Consider the following 17,428-nt stretch of genomic DNA (forward strand, 5'->3'; position numbering starts at 1 on the left):
CTGTGGAAAGACAAGTAGATGAAAGGTGGGAGAGCTAGAAATGAGTCTCATTCATGTTCTACTCAAAGAACTGCATACTTTTCCCATGAGTGGCCAGCTCATCAGAACACGTCCAGGTCTATTGCTTCCTGTCTGCGGAGCTGAGAATGTATAGACTTCTCTCTCACTGGGGCACTCGAATCTGCCTCCTTTATTTATAGCCACTGGACTCACAGCTTCTACTTATCTTGCCATCTCTCAGGAGAAATGAAGTTCAAGTGCCAAACAAGTCATTGACAGTGAAACATTTTTGGAACACAATCTGCTTGTAAGTTGGGATCGACCTGTACTGTTAAGGTCAGAGTTCTGTAGAGATTCTTCCTCTTGGCCACTTAAAAAGCACCATCAACTTCTTAAATTGGTTCTTGACCTCCAGAAAACATCATACTCCTCATCCTGCTAGGATAAGTAATTTTGTCTCATAAGTAAAGTTGACACATGTATTGAGACCTATTGTTTTTTAATCCTGTACTACCAGAAATCCCTGAGTGCCAATAAAAAAAAAGGGTTTTTTCATTTATTTAACAGAACTCATTAAAATTCAACTAACAAATGGTATTACAGAGGCCTTTATTAAACCATTCATTATTTCGAATAGGAAAAATCCAACTTCATATGATTGTTTCTAAATGGCCAAGCAGGGCCAACAATCAGTTATCTCAGTTGGAAGTCACTAACCTAGATAGCATATTAAAAAGCAGAGACATTACTTTGTCAACAAAGGTCCGTCTAGTCAAGGCTATGGTTTTTCCAGTGGTCATGTATGGATGTGAGAGTTGGACTGTGAGGAAAGCTGAGTACCAAAGAATTGATGCTTTTGAACTGTGGTGTTGGAGAAGACTCTTGAGAGTCCCTTGGACTGCAAGGAGATCCAACCAGTCCATTCCTAAAGGAGATCAGTCCTGGGTGTTCATTGGAAGGACTGATGCTGATGCTGAAACTCCAATACTTTGGCCACCTCATGTGAAGAGTTGACTCGTTGGAAAAGACCCTGATGCTGGGAGGGATTGGGGGCAGGAGGAGAAGGGGACGACAGAGGATGAGATGGCTGGATGGCATCACCGACCCGATGGCAAGAGTTTTGAGTAAACTCGGGAAGTTGGTGATGGACAGGGAGGCCTGGTGTGCTGCGATTCATGGGTCACAAAGAGTCGGACACGACTGAGCGACTGAACTGAACTGAATATCTGAATTACTAAAGGACCCATCAGATCCTCTGCCTTAGATCCAGCTCTGGGTCCCTTTGCTCACATCTGTCTGGGCACATTTTAAATGCTATATGCTTTGTTCTGATTTTTACCTCCTGAATGAGAAGTGCTTAACTCAAGGTTGGATTATTCTCATATTCTGCGATGATCAATTTCATAACTAACCATCAAAGAGCTGTAGAAGAAATCTATGGGGCTGACTTCTACCATCTCCAGTCCATCCCCTCTTGGGGGCACCCAAGCCTAACAAGGACACAGCAGCCTGAACTGGACACAGACCATGACTCCTCATGAAAGATCCGACCTCACCTCTCCATTATCAAAGATCGATGATCCTACTCTCCCTCATTGGAGCCATGAATTCAGGATTCTGTAATCCACCATTCAGTACATGCAGCGTTCACTTACACATGCCTGACTCTGTCTAATGGTCCCTCTTCTCCCAAAACTTACAATTGAATGTAAAAGTTACCAAAAAAAAAAAAAAAAATCCAGAATCAGGAAATACTTGGCTTACTTGTTCAAATTCATTGCTCCTTTTAAATGACTTTAAACTCGTGTGTTTGAGTTTAGCAAACCCTCTGTAAACTTAAATGATTCTTTCCCTTTACAGTTTCATTAGTAAAAGGCTCAGACAGCAAGTGAAAACCAAATGCTTGAATGTCTCAAACTGGTCTGAAAGTTAGAACAATTTCCACGCAAGACCATCTCATTACGAGGTGACTAACCTTTTGGACCTGAAAAGCTATCTTGCTGTTTCTCTATCTTCTTTTTGAACTAAGGTGGCTCATTTGTTAATATTTATGCCACTGCCCTTGCAGGCACAGGAGGAGGGAAAGTGTTTGCATGCCTGTGAGTCCATCTATCTGTCTGCGTGTTCAGGGGGTGGTGATTCAGGCAGGTTTCCCGGGAAATCTGGCTGCTTGCCTTAGACTTTCCCTCACTCCCTGATCATGGAGGAGGCTGTAGATACTCTAAAATATGTTTTCCCAGCCCTTGTCCATTGCCTGCCACATTATCGAGAAAGAAAAAAAAAGGAAAAAGCAGATGGAGTCAACCTAGGCAAAGACAAAACAGACAAGTGTCTGATGGGTGAGAGAACTCTTGAGAAAAATGCTTTTCCTCGTTTCATCTTCATAGGTGCTGACTTCATAGATGAATTGGAACCCTGATTTTCTCCATTTGTCTGCATTTTCTTAAACAGGAACAGTAGGTCCAATTCAGAGGGACTATCTTATTGGGTTAGGAAGATCCCCTGGAGGAGGGAATGGTAACCCACTCCAGTATTCTTTCCTGGAGAATCCCATGGACAGAGGAGCCTGGTGGGCTACAGACTGTGAGGTCACAAAGAGTTGGACATGACTGAGCGACTAACACTTTTACCTTATTGGGACGGTCCAGTGGTTAAGACTCTGCACTTCCACTGGAGGGGGCATGGGTTCTATCTCTGGTCAGGGAACTAAGACCCCACATGACTGGGGGCTAAGATTCCACATATCATGGGGCATGCCCCCCCCAAAAGACAAAAGGACTGTCTTATCTGCTGTGGACAATGGCAAGGCAGGAGGTCAACAGAAACGGGGGTTGGAGAGAGGAACATGGCTCTGTGAATTAATTTTTTAATATTTACAAATAGGGCCTTGAACCTCAGGAGATCTAGGCAACTTGAAAAGATCCCATTGTTCCTCAACTCACTCATCCAGTCAGCATTTACTCAGTAGTGACCATGAACTTGAAGGCACTGTAGGATGCATTAAAGAACTCCTCCCTCAGAAGCCCTGACTTGGTCAGGTGACACAGCCTGTCACCTGTAGCCTGAGAGCCAAATCAGCTGTCACAAGATGGGGGAGGAGGGACAGACCCTCAGAGAGGTCAGCTGGACCTAACTGGGCATGTGTGCTTTTGACCAGAAGTGATAGAGGAAAGGCTTCTAGAAAGTGACAGGGGCAAAGGTGGAAGAGCCCCAGGGGTTCCTGGTGGAAATTTAAATTGGTTTCCAGGCTAGAGCGCAAGTCCAGAGGAGATGTGAGAGGTACAGCTGGACAGGAAGACTGTGGCCAACCCAAGACAGTTCTTCATCCTAGAATAAAGAGTTCAGAATTGATTTAGCAGACAGTAAGCAATGGCAACGGGCTTCCCAGGCGGTGCCAGTGGTAAGGAACCCGTCTGCCAAGCCGTCTCTGCAGAAGACATAACAAGTGGAGGTTTGATCCCTGGGTCAGGAAGATCCCCTGGAAGAGGGCATGGCACCCACTCCAGAATTCTTGCCTGGAGAATCCCATGGACAGAGGAGCCTGGCAGGCTGCAGTCCATGGGGTTGCAAAGAGTCAGACACGACTGAAGCGACTTCACACACACACACACACACACACACACACACACACGTAACCGTAACCCGTCTACATCAGCGGCCAGGACAGAGGTGAGGAGCAGAGGTCAGAGGCAGGGAGGGGGCCAGCGAGCTGCTCCTGCAGCTGTGAGAAATCGGTGTCCTAGGACAGCAAAGCAGGGGCCAAGAACACCGGTGACAAAGGGAAGGTGGACGAGGAGGAGAAAAGGAGTCAAAGACGCTTTCAAGGAAAGAGGAAGGAGATCTTGAATTTAACAATAAGACAGCATCATCTGGAATGCTGGTTTAAAATGAAGAAAACGTGTCAGTGGGGATCGCAGAAGAGGCTGGTCATTCTGAAGGAACTAGGTGATTAAAGGCACCGCCAAGGAGTAGTGTGGTGAGGGTCTCTGGGTGCTTAGACTCCACCCTACCAGGTACTGCAGGGCGGCCTCCCCTTGGAGTAAAGCCCAGGAGTCCGCCCCGGGGGGCAGTGCCGGAATGACCCCCGGGACACAGTGCCGCTGAAAGGGACTTTCCACAGGTCACCAGTGGTGTCCTTACTGCCAAATCCTGAGTTCCCTCCAGTTCTCAACTCTGTTTGCCCTCACATTAACATTTCTGGCCTCTCCTCTATCCTGAAGCTTTCTGCCCCCTTAGACTTCCATTCCTGCACACTCACTGTGCCCTCGCCTTTTTTTTAAATGGAAGGATAACTGGTTTAGAGTATTGCGTTAGTTCCTGCAGTGTAGCAGCGTGCATCAGCTGTGTGTGCATACATCCCCTCCCTCTAGGCCTCCCTCCCGCCCCCGCCCACCCCCCAGGTCATCACAGAGCACCGAGCTGAGCGCCCTCTGCTTCCCACAGCGAGCTATTTCACACGTGTGAGTGTATATATGTCAACGCTATTTTCTCAATTCATCCCACCCTCCCTTCTCCCCCGAGCCTGGTGCCCACGAGTCTGTTCTCTAAGTCTGCGTCTCTGCTCCTGCCCTGGAAATAGGTTCATCTGTACCATTTTTCTAGATTCCACATATATGCGTTCTATGCATTAATACAAGGTACTTGCTTTTCTCTTTCTGACTTACTTCACTCATGTCCTCTGATGTACCCTTATAACCTGCACACGTTCCTGCAGTTCCAGTCTCTCCTTGGGTTGAGGGGAGGTGCATTTTACACTTCTATTATTTAAATCACTACTATATGCCAGTGTCTCTCCAGTACATACACAGACAGCTCAAATCTGACTTCCACACCATTCCTTCCTACCTGCCTACTGATGTTTCTGGAGCAGCTCACATGGACGTGGCTACAATGGGACCCATCCCTCATGATTGGGCAAATCATCTCTGATCCCCTTCTCTTTGTCTGGCCTCACATCTGGTGAAATTCTTAGTTTCATTCCCCTTTTGAAGTTTCCCATATTTTATTATATTAAAGATTTTTTTAATGTAAACCATTCTTAAAGTCTTTTATTGAATTTGTTACAATATTGCTTCTGTTTTGTTTTGCTTTGTGACCACAAGGCATGTGGGATCTCAGCTCCCCAACCAGGGACCGAACCTGCACCCCTTGAACATTGGAAGGCAAAGTCCTAACCACTGGACCACCAGGGAGGTCCTGTCCCCCATTTTAATTAAAAACTGCTTAAACTCTGTCCTAACAGTTTTTTCCCAGGTGGCTTCACAGAGCCTTCCTGGCCCTTGGTCCCTTCTGTGTAGCCATCCTTTCTCCCCTGTGCCATTGTATATAAATTTAGGTAAATAACTAATCATGGCCTTACTAAAAGTCACCTTTTACCCCCTGATACATACAACATTGTTCTCGTGGCATAATGCATGGTGCAATCTCAGCATAACCAACTGGGCTACCACCATCTTCTCCCTCTCCTAGAATTTTATCATCCATTTCTACAGGCCTAGCAACTGCTCCTAAAATGTGCCATATGTTTCCATGCTTTTGTGCCTTAACTCTCACTGTTTTCTCAGGTGATGATGCCCTCTGGGCCCTTCTTATCCTGGCAAGATCCTTCAAGTCCCAATTTATAAGTCTTTTTCTCTGACCCTATTAATGAGATGTAGCGCTACGGCACTTACTACACTATTATCAGTTCAGTTCAGTCGCTCAGTCATGTCTGACTCTTTGAGACCCCATGAACCGCAGCACGCTAGGCCTCCCTGTCCATCACAAACTCCCGGAGTCTACCCAAACCCATGTCCATTGAGTTGGTGATGCCATCCAGCCATCTCATCCTCTGTCGTCCCCTTCTCCTCCTGCCCCCAATCCCTCCCAACATCACGGTCTTTTCCAATGAGTCAACTCTTCACATGAGGTGACCAAAGTACTGGAGTTTCAGCCTCAGCATCAGTCCTTCCAATGAACACCCAGGACTGATCTCCTTTAGGATGGACTGGTTGGACCTCCTTGCAGTCCCAGGGACTCTCAAGAGTCTTCTCCAACACCACAGTTCAAAAGCATCAATTCTTTGGCACTCAGCTTTCTTCACAGTCCAACTCTCACATCCATACATGACCACTGGAAAAACCATAGCCTTGACCAGATGGACCTTTGTTGGCAAAGTAATGTCTCTGCTTTTTAATATGCTATCTAGGTTGGTCATAACTTTCCTTCCAAGGAGTAAGCGTCTTTTAATTTCATGGCTGCAATCACTGCAATTCGCAGTGATTTTGGAGCTCAAAAAAATAAAGTCTGACACTGTTTCCACTATTTCCCCATCTATTTGCCATGAAGTGATGGGAACAGATGCCATGATCTTAGTTTTCTGAATGTTGAGCTTTAAGCCAACTTTTTCACTCTCCTCCTTCACTTTCATCAAGAGGCTTTTTAGTTCCTCTTCACTTTCTGCCATAAGGGTGGTATCATCTGCATTTCTGAGGTTATTGATATTTCTCCTAGCAATCTTGATTCCAGCTTGTGCTTCTTCCAGCCCAGCGTATTATAGTAAGTAACATATATATTTGTCTCCCAACTTGAAGATAAGAATTGCAGTTTAATCACATTTGTATCCCTACAACCTAATACATGCCTGGAACACAGTTGATGTCCTGGATATATTTAATTAACATAAAGCAGTAGTGGTGAGGATTTATTAAAGCAGTTGCCATAGGGTGCTGCCCCCACAGATAGTGTGTCAAGATAACGGTTCAAAGTTTCAAAGAGTATCTTTGGAAATACTCACCTGCTGGGCAGGGTTGGGGGCGGGGGCGGGGGGAGCAGTTGATGAGTGCAGGGAAGGAGAATGGAATGGGGATTCAGCTCTATAGGCAATAGAAAATTCTAAAAACACAAGGAATGAGTCATCAGCCCTCTGGATGTGCTTGCTGCATTTTGTTTTCAACAATTCTCTTGGAATGCCAAAGCAGAAAAGATCCTCTATAGAATGTATATGTCTGAAATCTCTGCACTAAAGGAAAAAGACAGCTAAAAATTAATAGCTAGCCATCTGCCTTTGATGGTACTTGCTATAAGTTTTAAAAATTGACAAATTGGACCAGTATGCTGATTAAAATTCTCTTTGCTTCCCCAGCTTTGATCCTTATCTGCATATGTTGCATAAAATATTTTATATAACTATAAAAAAGTAAAATTTGACTAGCATAAATAAAAAAGACTTGAGGATTTCCAAAGTCACATTAAAGTAAGTTTTAAGCCTGAGAAATATAAGATAATGCTTCCATCATGGTAGAAGCTCATCAACTAAGGCACCTAGCTTTTTCTTCTTTTAAATGTTCACTCCTGCATCTCTCACATCACTGGTCCCTGGCGGGTTTCAATGCATATTGAATGAATGAATGTCTTAGACTATAACCTTCTGGAGGGCAAGAAAGTGCATCAGTTTATGCTTGAATTGATGAGCATAAGCATCCACCGGGGACTCAGTTATGTTTGTTATGGCTTCTAAACAGAGGCAGTCACTATATAAGAAGAAAAATGGCCATCCACCTAACTGGGAATAAAACTCTAAAACAAACAAAATTCTCAAAGTTCTTATAAGGGATCTAAGAGGCCAAAATTTTGAAATCTCCAAGTTTTTAAGGAGGACTGCAGCAATGATGATTCAAGATAGGTAAACATAGCTTTCTTCTACTTTTAACATTAAGAAAATAAAATAAAGCAAAACGGAATCTTATCCATGCTTACTGAAATTGAATGAATGTATAAAATACTCTTATTTGGAGAGAGACTTTGTTATGATTTCCCTGTGCAGATAAAGAAATTTATTGATGAGAAATTCACCTTTAAAAGTATACATGTTGTGAGATGTCTATGTTCCAAAGAGACACATGAATAAAACTTCAATCCACACGAAACCCTCTTTATGATGCTCTTACATATTCCTGTTTCTTTAAGAAGTAACTAAAACCAGTTTTCTCCATTTCTTTTTTTAATTAATTAATGTTTGGCTGCGCCAGGTCTTCATTGCTGCACAAGGACTTTCTCTAGTCGGGGCAGGTAGGGGCTACTCTGGCTGCGGTGCTAGGGTTTTTCACTGCGGTATGCGGGCTTCTCCCTGCGGTGGCTTTTCTTGTTGTGGAGCACAGGGTCTAGAGTGCACAGACCCATCGGGATATTGAGCACAACTATAGGGCTCAGTAGCTGGAGCGCATGGGTTTAGTTTCCCCGAAGCACGTGGGGACTTTCTGGACCAGGGATTGAACCCACATCCCCTGCATTGGCAGGCAGATTCTTCACCACTGGAGCACTGGAGAAGTTTTCCCCATTTCTTAATGATACCTCATTCAGTGTTTCAGCACACAATTGTCTCGGGACTCCTTCTTCTTGTTGTGTTTAGGCTTCTGGTTCCTTTTTCTCCAGCTCCAATTTGCCTTCTTTGGACCCTTTCTGTTATGGAGACTACTAATAATTCAACAGCTCTGTGAATTACGCTAGGTGTAAATTATTTAGGGGGCTTAACCTGTGTGCTTCTTGACCGGAGGGGCTACTTCTTTCATCTGCATTATTAGTGTCTAGCAAGCGCCTGACACTAGCAGGATTGAACTTGATATTTCTGAATGTGTAAATGAACACCTTACCTTAATAAATCACCTCTAACTTCTCCTAGTCTCAAGAAGAGGAATGAGTAAGGAACAAAGAAAAGATTTACTGAGGAGTTTCTCTCTACTACTGGCAAACAGCATGAAGCTGGAGTGAATCATTTCACCCCCTGGAATGCCCCTGCCTGGGACTAACACTTAGGTTTCTACTGCAAAGGGTTATGATGTTTTAAATCTCAATTTTAAACTAGGTACTCCATCAGTTATTTCCTGAAGATCAAAATTTTAATAAGCAGAGGTGAAGAAACAGGTATCAAGAATGGCCAGCCTGCTGTGTCCAGAGCACTGGAAGCCCCAGTTGCCTGTTCTGAGCAGACATATTAGCCCTGTGACTCTGGGCCAAGCAGTTCCCCCATCCCTGACACTGCTTCCTCATTTAAAAAATAGAGTATATATTATATAACAAAGAATAATGTCTTGTCTTGCTTGTTGTTGGGAGAGGAAAATAAAGAGATTAAAGTTCTATGTTAACTCTGATGTTTCATTTAAATGTAAAGCCCAGGGCGTCCTTGGTGGTCCTGTGGTTAAGAATCTGCCTACCAATGCAGGAGACATGAGTTTGATCCCTGATCCAGAAAGATCCCACGTGCGGTATAGCCGCTAAGCCAGTGAACTGCAACTATTGAAGCCTGTACACCTAGAATCCCTCTTCTGCAACAAGAAGTCACCACAATGAGAAGCCTGCACAACGCAGCAGAGAGAAGGCCCCCCTACCCCCCACAACTAGAGAAAACCCTCACACAGCAACAAAGACCCAGTGCAGCTATAGATGAATAAATACTTCTAAAAGTGTTAAAGAGATCATTAAAAAACTTTTTAAAAATAAATGCAAAGTCAACAAAACAATCACAGATAGCATGGGGACCTACAAATCTCAACTTCATGCAATGCTCCAATCTCTGTATCAGGCAGGAAGATGAATACAGGAAGCAGAAATTTTAAAACTGAAGGAGAAACCAGTTCAAACTTTAGGTGAATGTGTAAGGAGGAAAAACAAAAATTCCTCAATGTTACAAAGTCAGGTTCAGGGTGGAAGGGGACTGTGGGGGACATCAATGTTCCAGGAGTATGAAAGGGAAGTTATTCACATTCCAGTCCTATAATTTATGAAAAACACCATACAGGCTATTTTAAGAAAGTTCAGAGGCAGTCAATACAAAGATAATTCACTGCTCCCTTCCACGTTTTCAAGAGACAAACTTGAGTAGAGGCAGGAGTCTTAGGCTGGTTCAGTGGAGGGGACCAAGGCAGCTGATCCCCTGACATCCAGCAAGAACACTTGCCTTCAGAAGACATGGAGACACCACTGAACTTTCTAAACCCTGGGCTTAGATCCTGGGAAAAGGGATCCTTGAGGCAATCCATGCATTTGCGACTGAGTGTTGCTGCTCTATAAACCCTCTCAAATAAGAATCATCCAGAGGAAGGTGGGAAGATTTGGTAGCAAGTCAGAATCAAGAGACAGTCACCACATATTATAAGCTCTTACATAACCAGGAAATGATTGTATGGCATATCTTGTAAATCATAAAGCAGGGAGTTGAAAACTATATGCATAAAAGGCTTATATTAAAATGTGATGAGTGCTTTTTAATTACTTTTGACCTAGAAGTTTAAAGATACCTTGAATGAAGTGTTAATTTTTCAAGAATACATTGATTTTAGGATGGATTGGATTATGCTTTCTGAATAAAAATGGTAATTCCCTGGCATGGTGTACCTATCATATATTCCAGGTGATTTCTGGTCAAATCAGCCAGGTTTTAACTGGTGGAAAAGGGATTCAGAGAAACAGCAGAAAATAGAAATGCTTGTTCGAAGCAACCTATCGATTTTGAGGTAATATATCCTATGCATTTTAAACTTCTAAAGAGAATGGTTCCAAACGTTGGCAGTGACAAATTCAAATACATCTAATACATTTGCCTATCTCCATTTTTGAGTTTCCAGAATTACTCTTGGTAAATGACATAGTCATCTTTATTTATAAGATGATAATTAAATACATTTATAAGATTTATATAATCTTAAGAGATGCTGAATAGTGACTCTGTGACCAGTTAATTCCAAAGTGAAACAATTTCCTGTATTCATAATTATCTTTTTAAGATTAGAGTGATGGTTCTTCTTTTTTTTCTTAACTGAAATTTTAGATTCCTTTTTTGAAATAAAATAGGCTCTTCATTATTTACAAGCTTATTTTTTTCTGAGTTGCAAAAATTCTCTCCTCCTTTTTTTTTCTTTTGGCCCTATATTACCCATGGGAGGCCCCTGTTCAGTCCTGGCTGCCATGATGAGACAGACAGAAGCATGAAGACACTTCTGCATCTGTAGTGGAAACCTGAGCTGCAGACAATAACTGCTCCTGATCTCAGGAGCCAGTCCTTGGACACGCACACAAGAATCTGACCTGAAGAATCTGACCTGCCCACAACCTTCTGTGACCTACGGAGACAAGAAGCAGAGAGAAAAGAAATTCTTGCCCAAGCCTAAAAGCTTCTAACTGCCTACAGCTCCTAAAAACACCACCCCCAAAGGTAATAACAAAAAGTTAATAACAATAAGTGCATACTGATTCCCTTAAAATATCTATGATATTAAGAGACGTAAGATTTCGGCTAATCGCCCATTCTCATTATTAGATACTTCCCCCTCAACCACACCTGATAAAAATTTTTTAAGTACTTTTTGAATTTTTGATTTTTTGGTCTCGCCTCACTACATGTGGGATCTTAGTTCACTAACCAGGGATCGAACCCAAGACTCCTGCAATAGAGGCACAGAGTCTTAATCACTGAACTACCAGGGAAGTCCCATACCCCATGGTGTGTACTAAGAGGAAGGAGAGAGGAAATATTAAGTAAAATTGTGCAGCATCAAAGTGGGTTGGATAGGGCACAAATATTGTTTTTTAATATAGGCTTTTTTTTAGTGGTATTGATAACATTCCAACTAATGTGAGGCCTGTTTCTCCCTCACAGCTTTTCACGATTGTACTAAATAGCCACGATTTTAGGGAAAACAGGCTGGCTAGGCCCATCACCTCCTCTTCCTTCCCTTCCTGCTCTGTGGAACTTCATCCTACAGCCCAGGTTGGTCTGATTGGAAAAAATGAGGACTGCTCTTTGGTCAAGACTGATCATCCTCCAAAGGGCTCCACTGTAACCTGTGATTGATTAATAACAAGCTACTGCCCCCGAGGGGAGCTTTAACCAGCAGCTTTTCTGTCATCGCCCTACCATTCTTGGAGTCTACATCTGCAGGGAGGTGACATCTCCCTAGAAGGGAGAGCCTTTCTCCAGTATCAATTTCCAGAGAAGAGGTGATCTTCAGATACAAATTTTCTCTTCTCCCAGGGGCCTGGTTCTCTGAAAGCAGGTCATCATGAGGATGCAGAAAAGGAGACTGGCAGCTGACACTCTCCTCTGCTCACTGCTACACTTCACGGTGCCCAGGGTTACAGGGTTAACCTGGGAGGCAAGCAGGGAGCCAGAAAGGAAGTCATCTTTGTTATGCCAACAGATGCAGATGAGCAGGCCTCCTCTTCCACCCTTGACAATCCAGAGTCAGTGACTTCCCATATTTATCTCTCCTTTTGTTACCTACAACCCAGGGGTTCTTAAACTTAGGTGAACATCAACATAACCTGGAAGGCTTGTGAGAACCCAGACTGCTGGGCCCCAGTTCAGGGAATGGTGATGCTGCTGGCCTAGGGACCACACTTTGGAAACCACTTCCTTACCTGTCTGTCCTCCTAAATCTGGGACCAGGATCACCTGATCAGAACTGCCTGGAATATTGGTTAAAACAGGCTTTTGTCCTTGTCAGAATCTAGACAGTTTGGGGGTAAGAATGGCAAACTCGATACCAAGTTCCCAGATGACTCTCATGAACTTTAAACTTTTGAGTCTCATCACCTTACTTTTTAGCAAAGTCTTACATCAGTGTTCCGTCCAGTCTAGGTGAGCTTATGACACAATAAGGGAGGATCTCTGAGTCCATCGGAAAATAGGTGAAGCACATTTGCCCCACCTCAAGGACCAGCTGTGTTGTGAGATGCTGTAGCCATGCTGTGGGGAGGGGATAAAGTGAAAAGAAGGTCTTGGAGGATCTGCAGGGGAAGAGTGTGTGTGCGTGCATGAGAAGTCGCTTCAGTCATATCCGACTCTTTGCAACGCTATGGACTGTGGCATGCAGCAAAGCCCCCAGGGAAAAGCACCTCTTAGAGAACCAAGGTGGACCACATGGTCTAGCTCTCCAGCCAACTAAGAGTCCCTTCTTCTAAGACTCATTTCAGAAGTTTCAGTTTTAATTAGGAAAAAAAAAGATGACAGCATCTCCACTTTTAAAAGGGAGGCTGTAACTCACACTAGGCAGTCGTGCCTGAGGAAGGTCCTAGAGATCTTTTCCCATCCCTCTGGGACCACACCACTGAGTGGAAGAAGGCCTTAGTGTAGACCCTAAAGCTCTTGGTCTCTATTAGAGCTTCCCCACCTGCGTTTGTGAAATCAGATGACGATCACTCTGATGTATGTATCATTTAATAATTCACATTCAACAGTTTAGAGCACTTAGTAAATAATTACCTACCATCATGAAATAAATCTTCTACCTAAGACGCAGACAGACAAGCTAATTCACATCAGTTTAAGGCCCCAGAAGGACAGGGCAGAGCTGAGGCACTCATCCTATGAGTCCACATCCTGCCCCAACACCAGCACGAGAGCCCCAGACAGAAAACAGGAGCCAGGCCCAGAGTCACTGCCGTTACCCCGGCCCCAGGGCTGCGCTGGGGCCACAGCGAAAGTGCGCTGGTCGAGAATCAGCGAACACAAACGGAGCCAGCCATTCACAAGTGGAACAGAAGCTTTAATGGAGGTTTCTGGAGTCGGGGGCCCTGAGCCTAAAAAAATATTTCTTTTCTTTTTTTGAGCAGAAATGATGCAAGTCAGGAGCGTACTCCTATTTGTGGGCAACTCTGGGTTTTCCGAATCTTTCATTAAGTTTTCCTGAACCCGATGTTTTTTCTTACAGCCAACATGCTAGACTCTGGCAAATCTGTTCCCCCAGCTTACCCTGTTCTAAAATTACAAACCGGAATCTGCGCTCCGTTGAAACCTCACGCTCTGGGCTTTCACACACCCCCCGCTCAGCATGCGTCAGAAACAAAGCAGTCGCCCCGGGCTCCTCGGGGCTCCTCCGCGGCCTTACCTGAGCTGGTGGAGGCTGGAGATTTGCTGCGCCGGGAAGGCCCTGGGCTCTTGGTGGTGCTCCTGCGGGACGACGAAGCTATTTTGGTGTAGGAAGTGGACTTCACCACGCGACATTCTGGGGAAAGAAGAAAGGCCGCACGTCAGTAGAGGGGCATGGCGCATACCGTTCCAAATGTACAAGAAACTTAGAAATATACAGCCTTCCTCAGTCACACGTGCTTCCTGCCAGTCCAGCACATGTCCATGACAACAGAACCAAGACGATGACCAAAAAGGGCACCTGGACGTCTCAGACATCGAGCTAAATGCAGCTGTCCCTCTGTACTCACGGAGATTTGGTTCCAGAACCACCCGCCCTGAACCACCACCACCAGCGGTTGCTCTGGCCTGGCCAAGTGGCCCTGCAGGAGATTCCCACTTCTTAAACAAAGACAGACAAGAGTGCATATGAACATACCAGCACAAATTCAAAGGAGCCACAAGCAAGAAACAATATCAGAAGACATGACCAGAACCACCATATGAATAACGTCTGAGAGCGTGTCTCAAGGTTTTAATTCACAAAATGGGACTTCCCTCACAGTTCAGTGGCCCAGGGGACCTTCCCGACTCAGGAATCGAACCTGGTTATCCACTGCGGGCAGATTCTTTACTGTCTGAGCCACCAGGGAAAGTCATGTAATTCACAAAACAGATCTTTGCACCATGTGACAAGAACATCCACTTGGCTCAAGGGTCTGTCCACACCACGGCCAACACCTCCTGGAGTCTGTCCCAGCCTATAGACACTGGCCCGGCCTCTCAGAAGTACATTAGGAACTAGATTGGACAGATCTAATGCTGCCTGTAGACTGGTATGCTTCCAGTGACATTGTTACCAAGTGTTCACTCCATGCCAGGCGGTGAGCTCTTCCGGCCTGGAGGAGAACACACGTGACTCTGGAACCAGAAACGCCGACCCCCTGGTAGTGCACCATAATCTTTTAACCCGAGAGGGCTAGTTTTTCTTCTGTGGGCCTCATATTTGAAAAATGTTGGCTTATGAAACAAACTGCACAAAATAATAATACATTTCTCACTGTAAATCAAAACCAGGACTACAAGGAGGGCAAGATGACCAGGATCTTTTTTTCCTAGGTTGTGAACATTTAGAGGTCACATGAATTTAAAATAATAATTTAAAAAAGCCCGGCGTCTAGTTAGCAGGGATGAATGGTTAAAATAGAAAGCTACCAGATGGTGCACACTGGTAATAACACCCATCTGTGAGCCGCAAAGTGAATTAAAAAGTTGATTTTGGGGTCTGTCGCATGCTGTTTGCCACAGGTGCCAGAAATTGCTAGTTCTGGGCTCCACCTACCAGCTAGGGTTCTGGAGCAGCATAATAGAACCACTGTTACCACACTAAGTTGACATGTTTCCAGCCACCAGAAAGAAAGTGGGTATTTTTGTCAGGCGGCTCAGTCTTACCAGAGCTAATGTAGGCGTTCTGTTTGATTTTCGGAGTACTGAAAAAACCTTGCGGACTCATGCCATGCTTCTATAGCTTCTATGGCTTCTCTTGAACTCATTTTTCACCATATTATTAATCTATCAAAAGGGCTCATTTATTCATTTGCCTCCCCATCCCCTACTCCCTTGGTGGTGGTTTAGTCGCTAAGTTATATCTGACTCTTGCGACCCCATGGACTGTAGCCCACCAGGCTCCTCCGTCCATGGGATTCTCCAGGCAAGAATACTAGGGTGGGTTGCCATTTCCTTCTCCAGGGGATCTTCCAGACCCAGGGATCGAACCCGGGTCTCTTGCACTGCAGGCAGATTCTTTACTGACTGAGCTACCAGGGGTACCAACTAGTCCTGACATATTTAAAAGCACATAATAGCTGCTCAATAAATACTGGCCCATGTTGTTACTCATCTTGTTACCGCCTGTGTGAACTCTTAACTATTATTCGCTAGAATGATCGAACCTCTCATTTTACAGATAAGGCAAGTGAGGCTCTGAGGGTCTAAATGGTCTGCAATGGAATCCCAGTCTCCCGGATCCTCACAATCCCAGGATCTGGTGCAGTGGCCTGTTCCATTGTAAGTAAAGGTTGGAAAATTAACAGTGACCATGGACAGGGCAGATGGACAAGAGGGTGGTGGTGGATAATGGGAAGGAAGGCAAGCAACCCATTCTCATATCAACATTAAATTAAAATTTAATTACTAAAGCTGGGAGTCTGTCAAGATGCTTACTGCACCAGAAAAAAACAAAAAAGAAATAAGGAACTCTCTTTCAAAAATGGAATTATAGGAAATAATCGTTTGGGAGATCATGGAGTCTGAAAGATCATTACAAATCTCATGCCACTTGCCTTCAGGATAAGAGTGAAGCTTCCTGAGTCATACAGGGAGATTAGCATAATCCTGAAAGGCTAGGGCTGAATAACAGAAAGCAGACACACAACAAGGATAGTAACTGCATCCTCCCCCCGGCCCCCACCCCCACCCAGGGTCAAAATAAAACCAACTGAAGACATTTGCAGCACCACCATAAATTAGAGAAAAAAAAAAATACAAAGGACTGCAATCATCTTTCCCATTACAGTTTAGATTTTAATTACTTTAAATGGAAGTGGTATTTTACGATGGTGAAAGATGTCATGGAGAAGGACAAATGCTTCATTACTATAGAGAGAATGCCAAAATCTCTGTCAGCTTAAAAGCACAATTTAGAAAGCTTGTGAATAATACGATCTAAATGGCCAGTAAAGTACAAAACCTTATTTGTTCTCACGAAGGCCATTTTCACAGTGTCTGGCATGGAAGCAAATAGCACCCTCCCCTCTCTGCTGGGGTCATTGCCTTTAGGGTCAATCACTTCATTCTGATATTTTTGGCATCTTCCTATTAAGAGGGATGCATTTCCTTTGGCTGTGGGGACACTTCTTGAGGAGGATGAGATTGAAGGGCTTTAGGTAAGCCACTTGAAAGAAGCTTCAGGACAGTAATTTCTCTTGCCACTGATGGTCACATCTTACCCAAGTACAGAAAATCAGATGAAATACATTAACTGGGTCTCTGTGACTGGACCTCCCATAGCAAGCAAGTAAGCAAGCAAAGTCTGATTAAATCTCTGCTTCAGAAAGTCCCTATAATCATAGCTCTGTGAGGGGGAGAGTACCATTCTCCATATGGTCTGTACTAATGTTAGCTTTACAGATGTTCTCATAATTGGTAAGAGAGGTTAGGACATTTCCCACCTTCACCCGGGACCCCAACTCATGAAACAGGTGCTCTGTGATGGCCAGGATGTGAATGCAGAGGGAGGAAACTGGAGAAGGAACACACCCTTTGGCCCCGTTCCCAGTGGCATGAGAACCACCCCCCCTCCCACCCGCAGAGCAGATTCTCCCCCAACTCAGAAATAGTTGGGAAGTGTAGGCTGATGTGTAACGAAGGGTGCTAGAGAACAGGAACAATTCCAGAACTCCATCACTGGCATCAGCAGCTGACCTGAGCTCACATAGCCGAGACGCTCATGCATTCAACAGAGCCTGATAGTATCTTTTGGAGAAC

The 17,428-nt window shown here is 44.4% G+C and overlaps 1 protein-coding gene across 2 annotated transcripts in view; it reads right to left on the reverse strand.

The window, feature by feature from the left end:
• DCLK1 (doublecortin like kinase 1) overlaps window positions 1-17,428 on the reverse strand; it is a 157,667-nt gene that overhangs the window by 88,317 nt on the left and 51,922 nt on the right. For both annotated transcript variants that reach the window (XM_020893392.2, XM_070471800.1), the window contains exon 2: window positions 13,863-13,979. In XM_020893392.2, coding sequence (XP_020749051.1) covers window positions 13,863-13,979 — 117 coding nt within the window. The remainder of the gene's footprint in view (window positions 1-13,862; window positions 13,980-17,428) is intronic.

The sequence above is a fragment of the Odocoileus virginianus genome, chromosome 8 (assembly GCF_023699985.2).
Source record: "Odocoileus virginianus isolate 20LAN1187 ecotype Illinois chromosome 8, Ovbor_1.2, whole genome shotgun sequence".
Taxonomy (NCBI): Eukaryota; Metazoa; Chordata; class Mammalia; order Artiodactyla; family Cervidae; genus Odocoileus; species Odocoileus virginianus.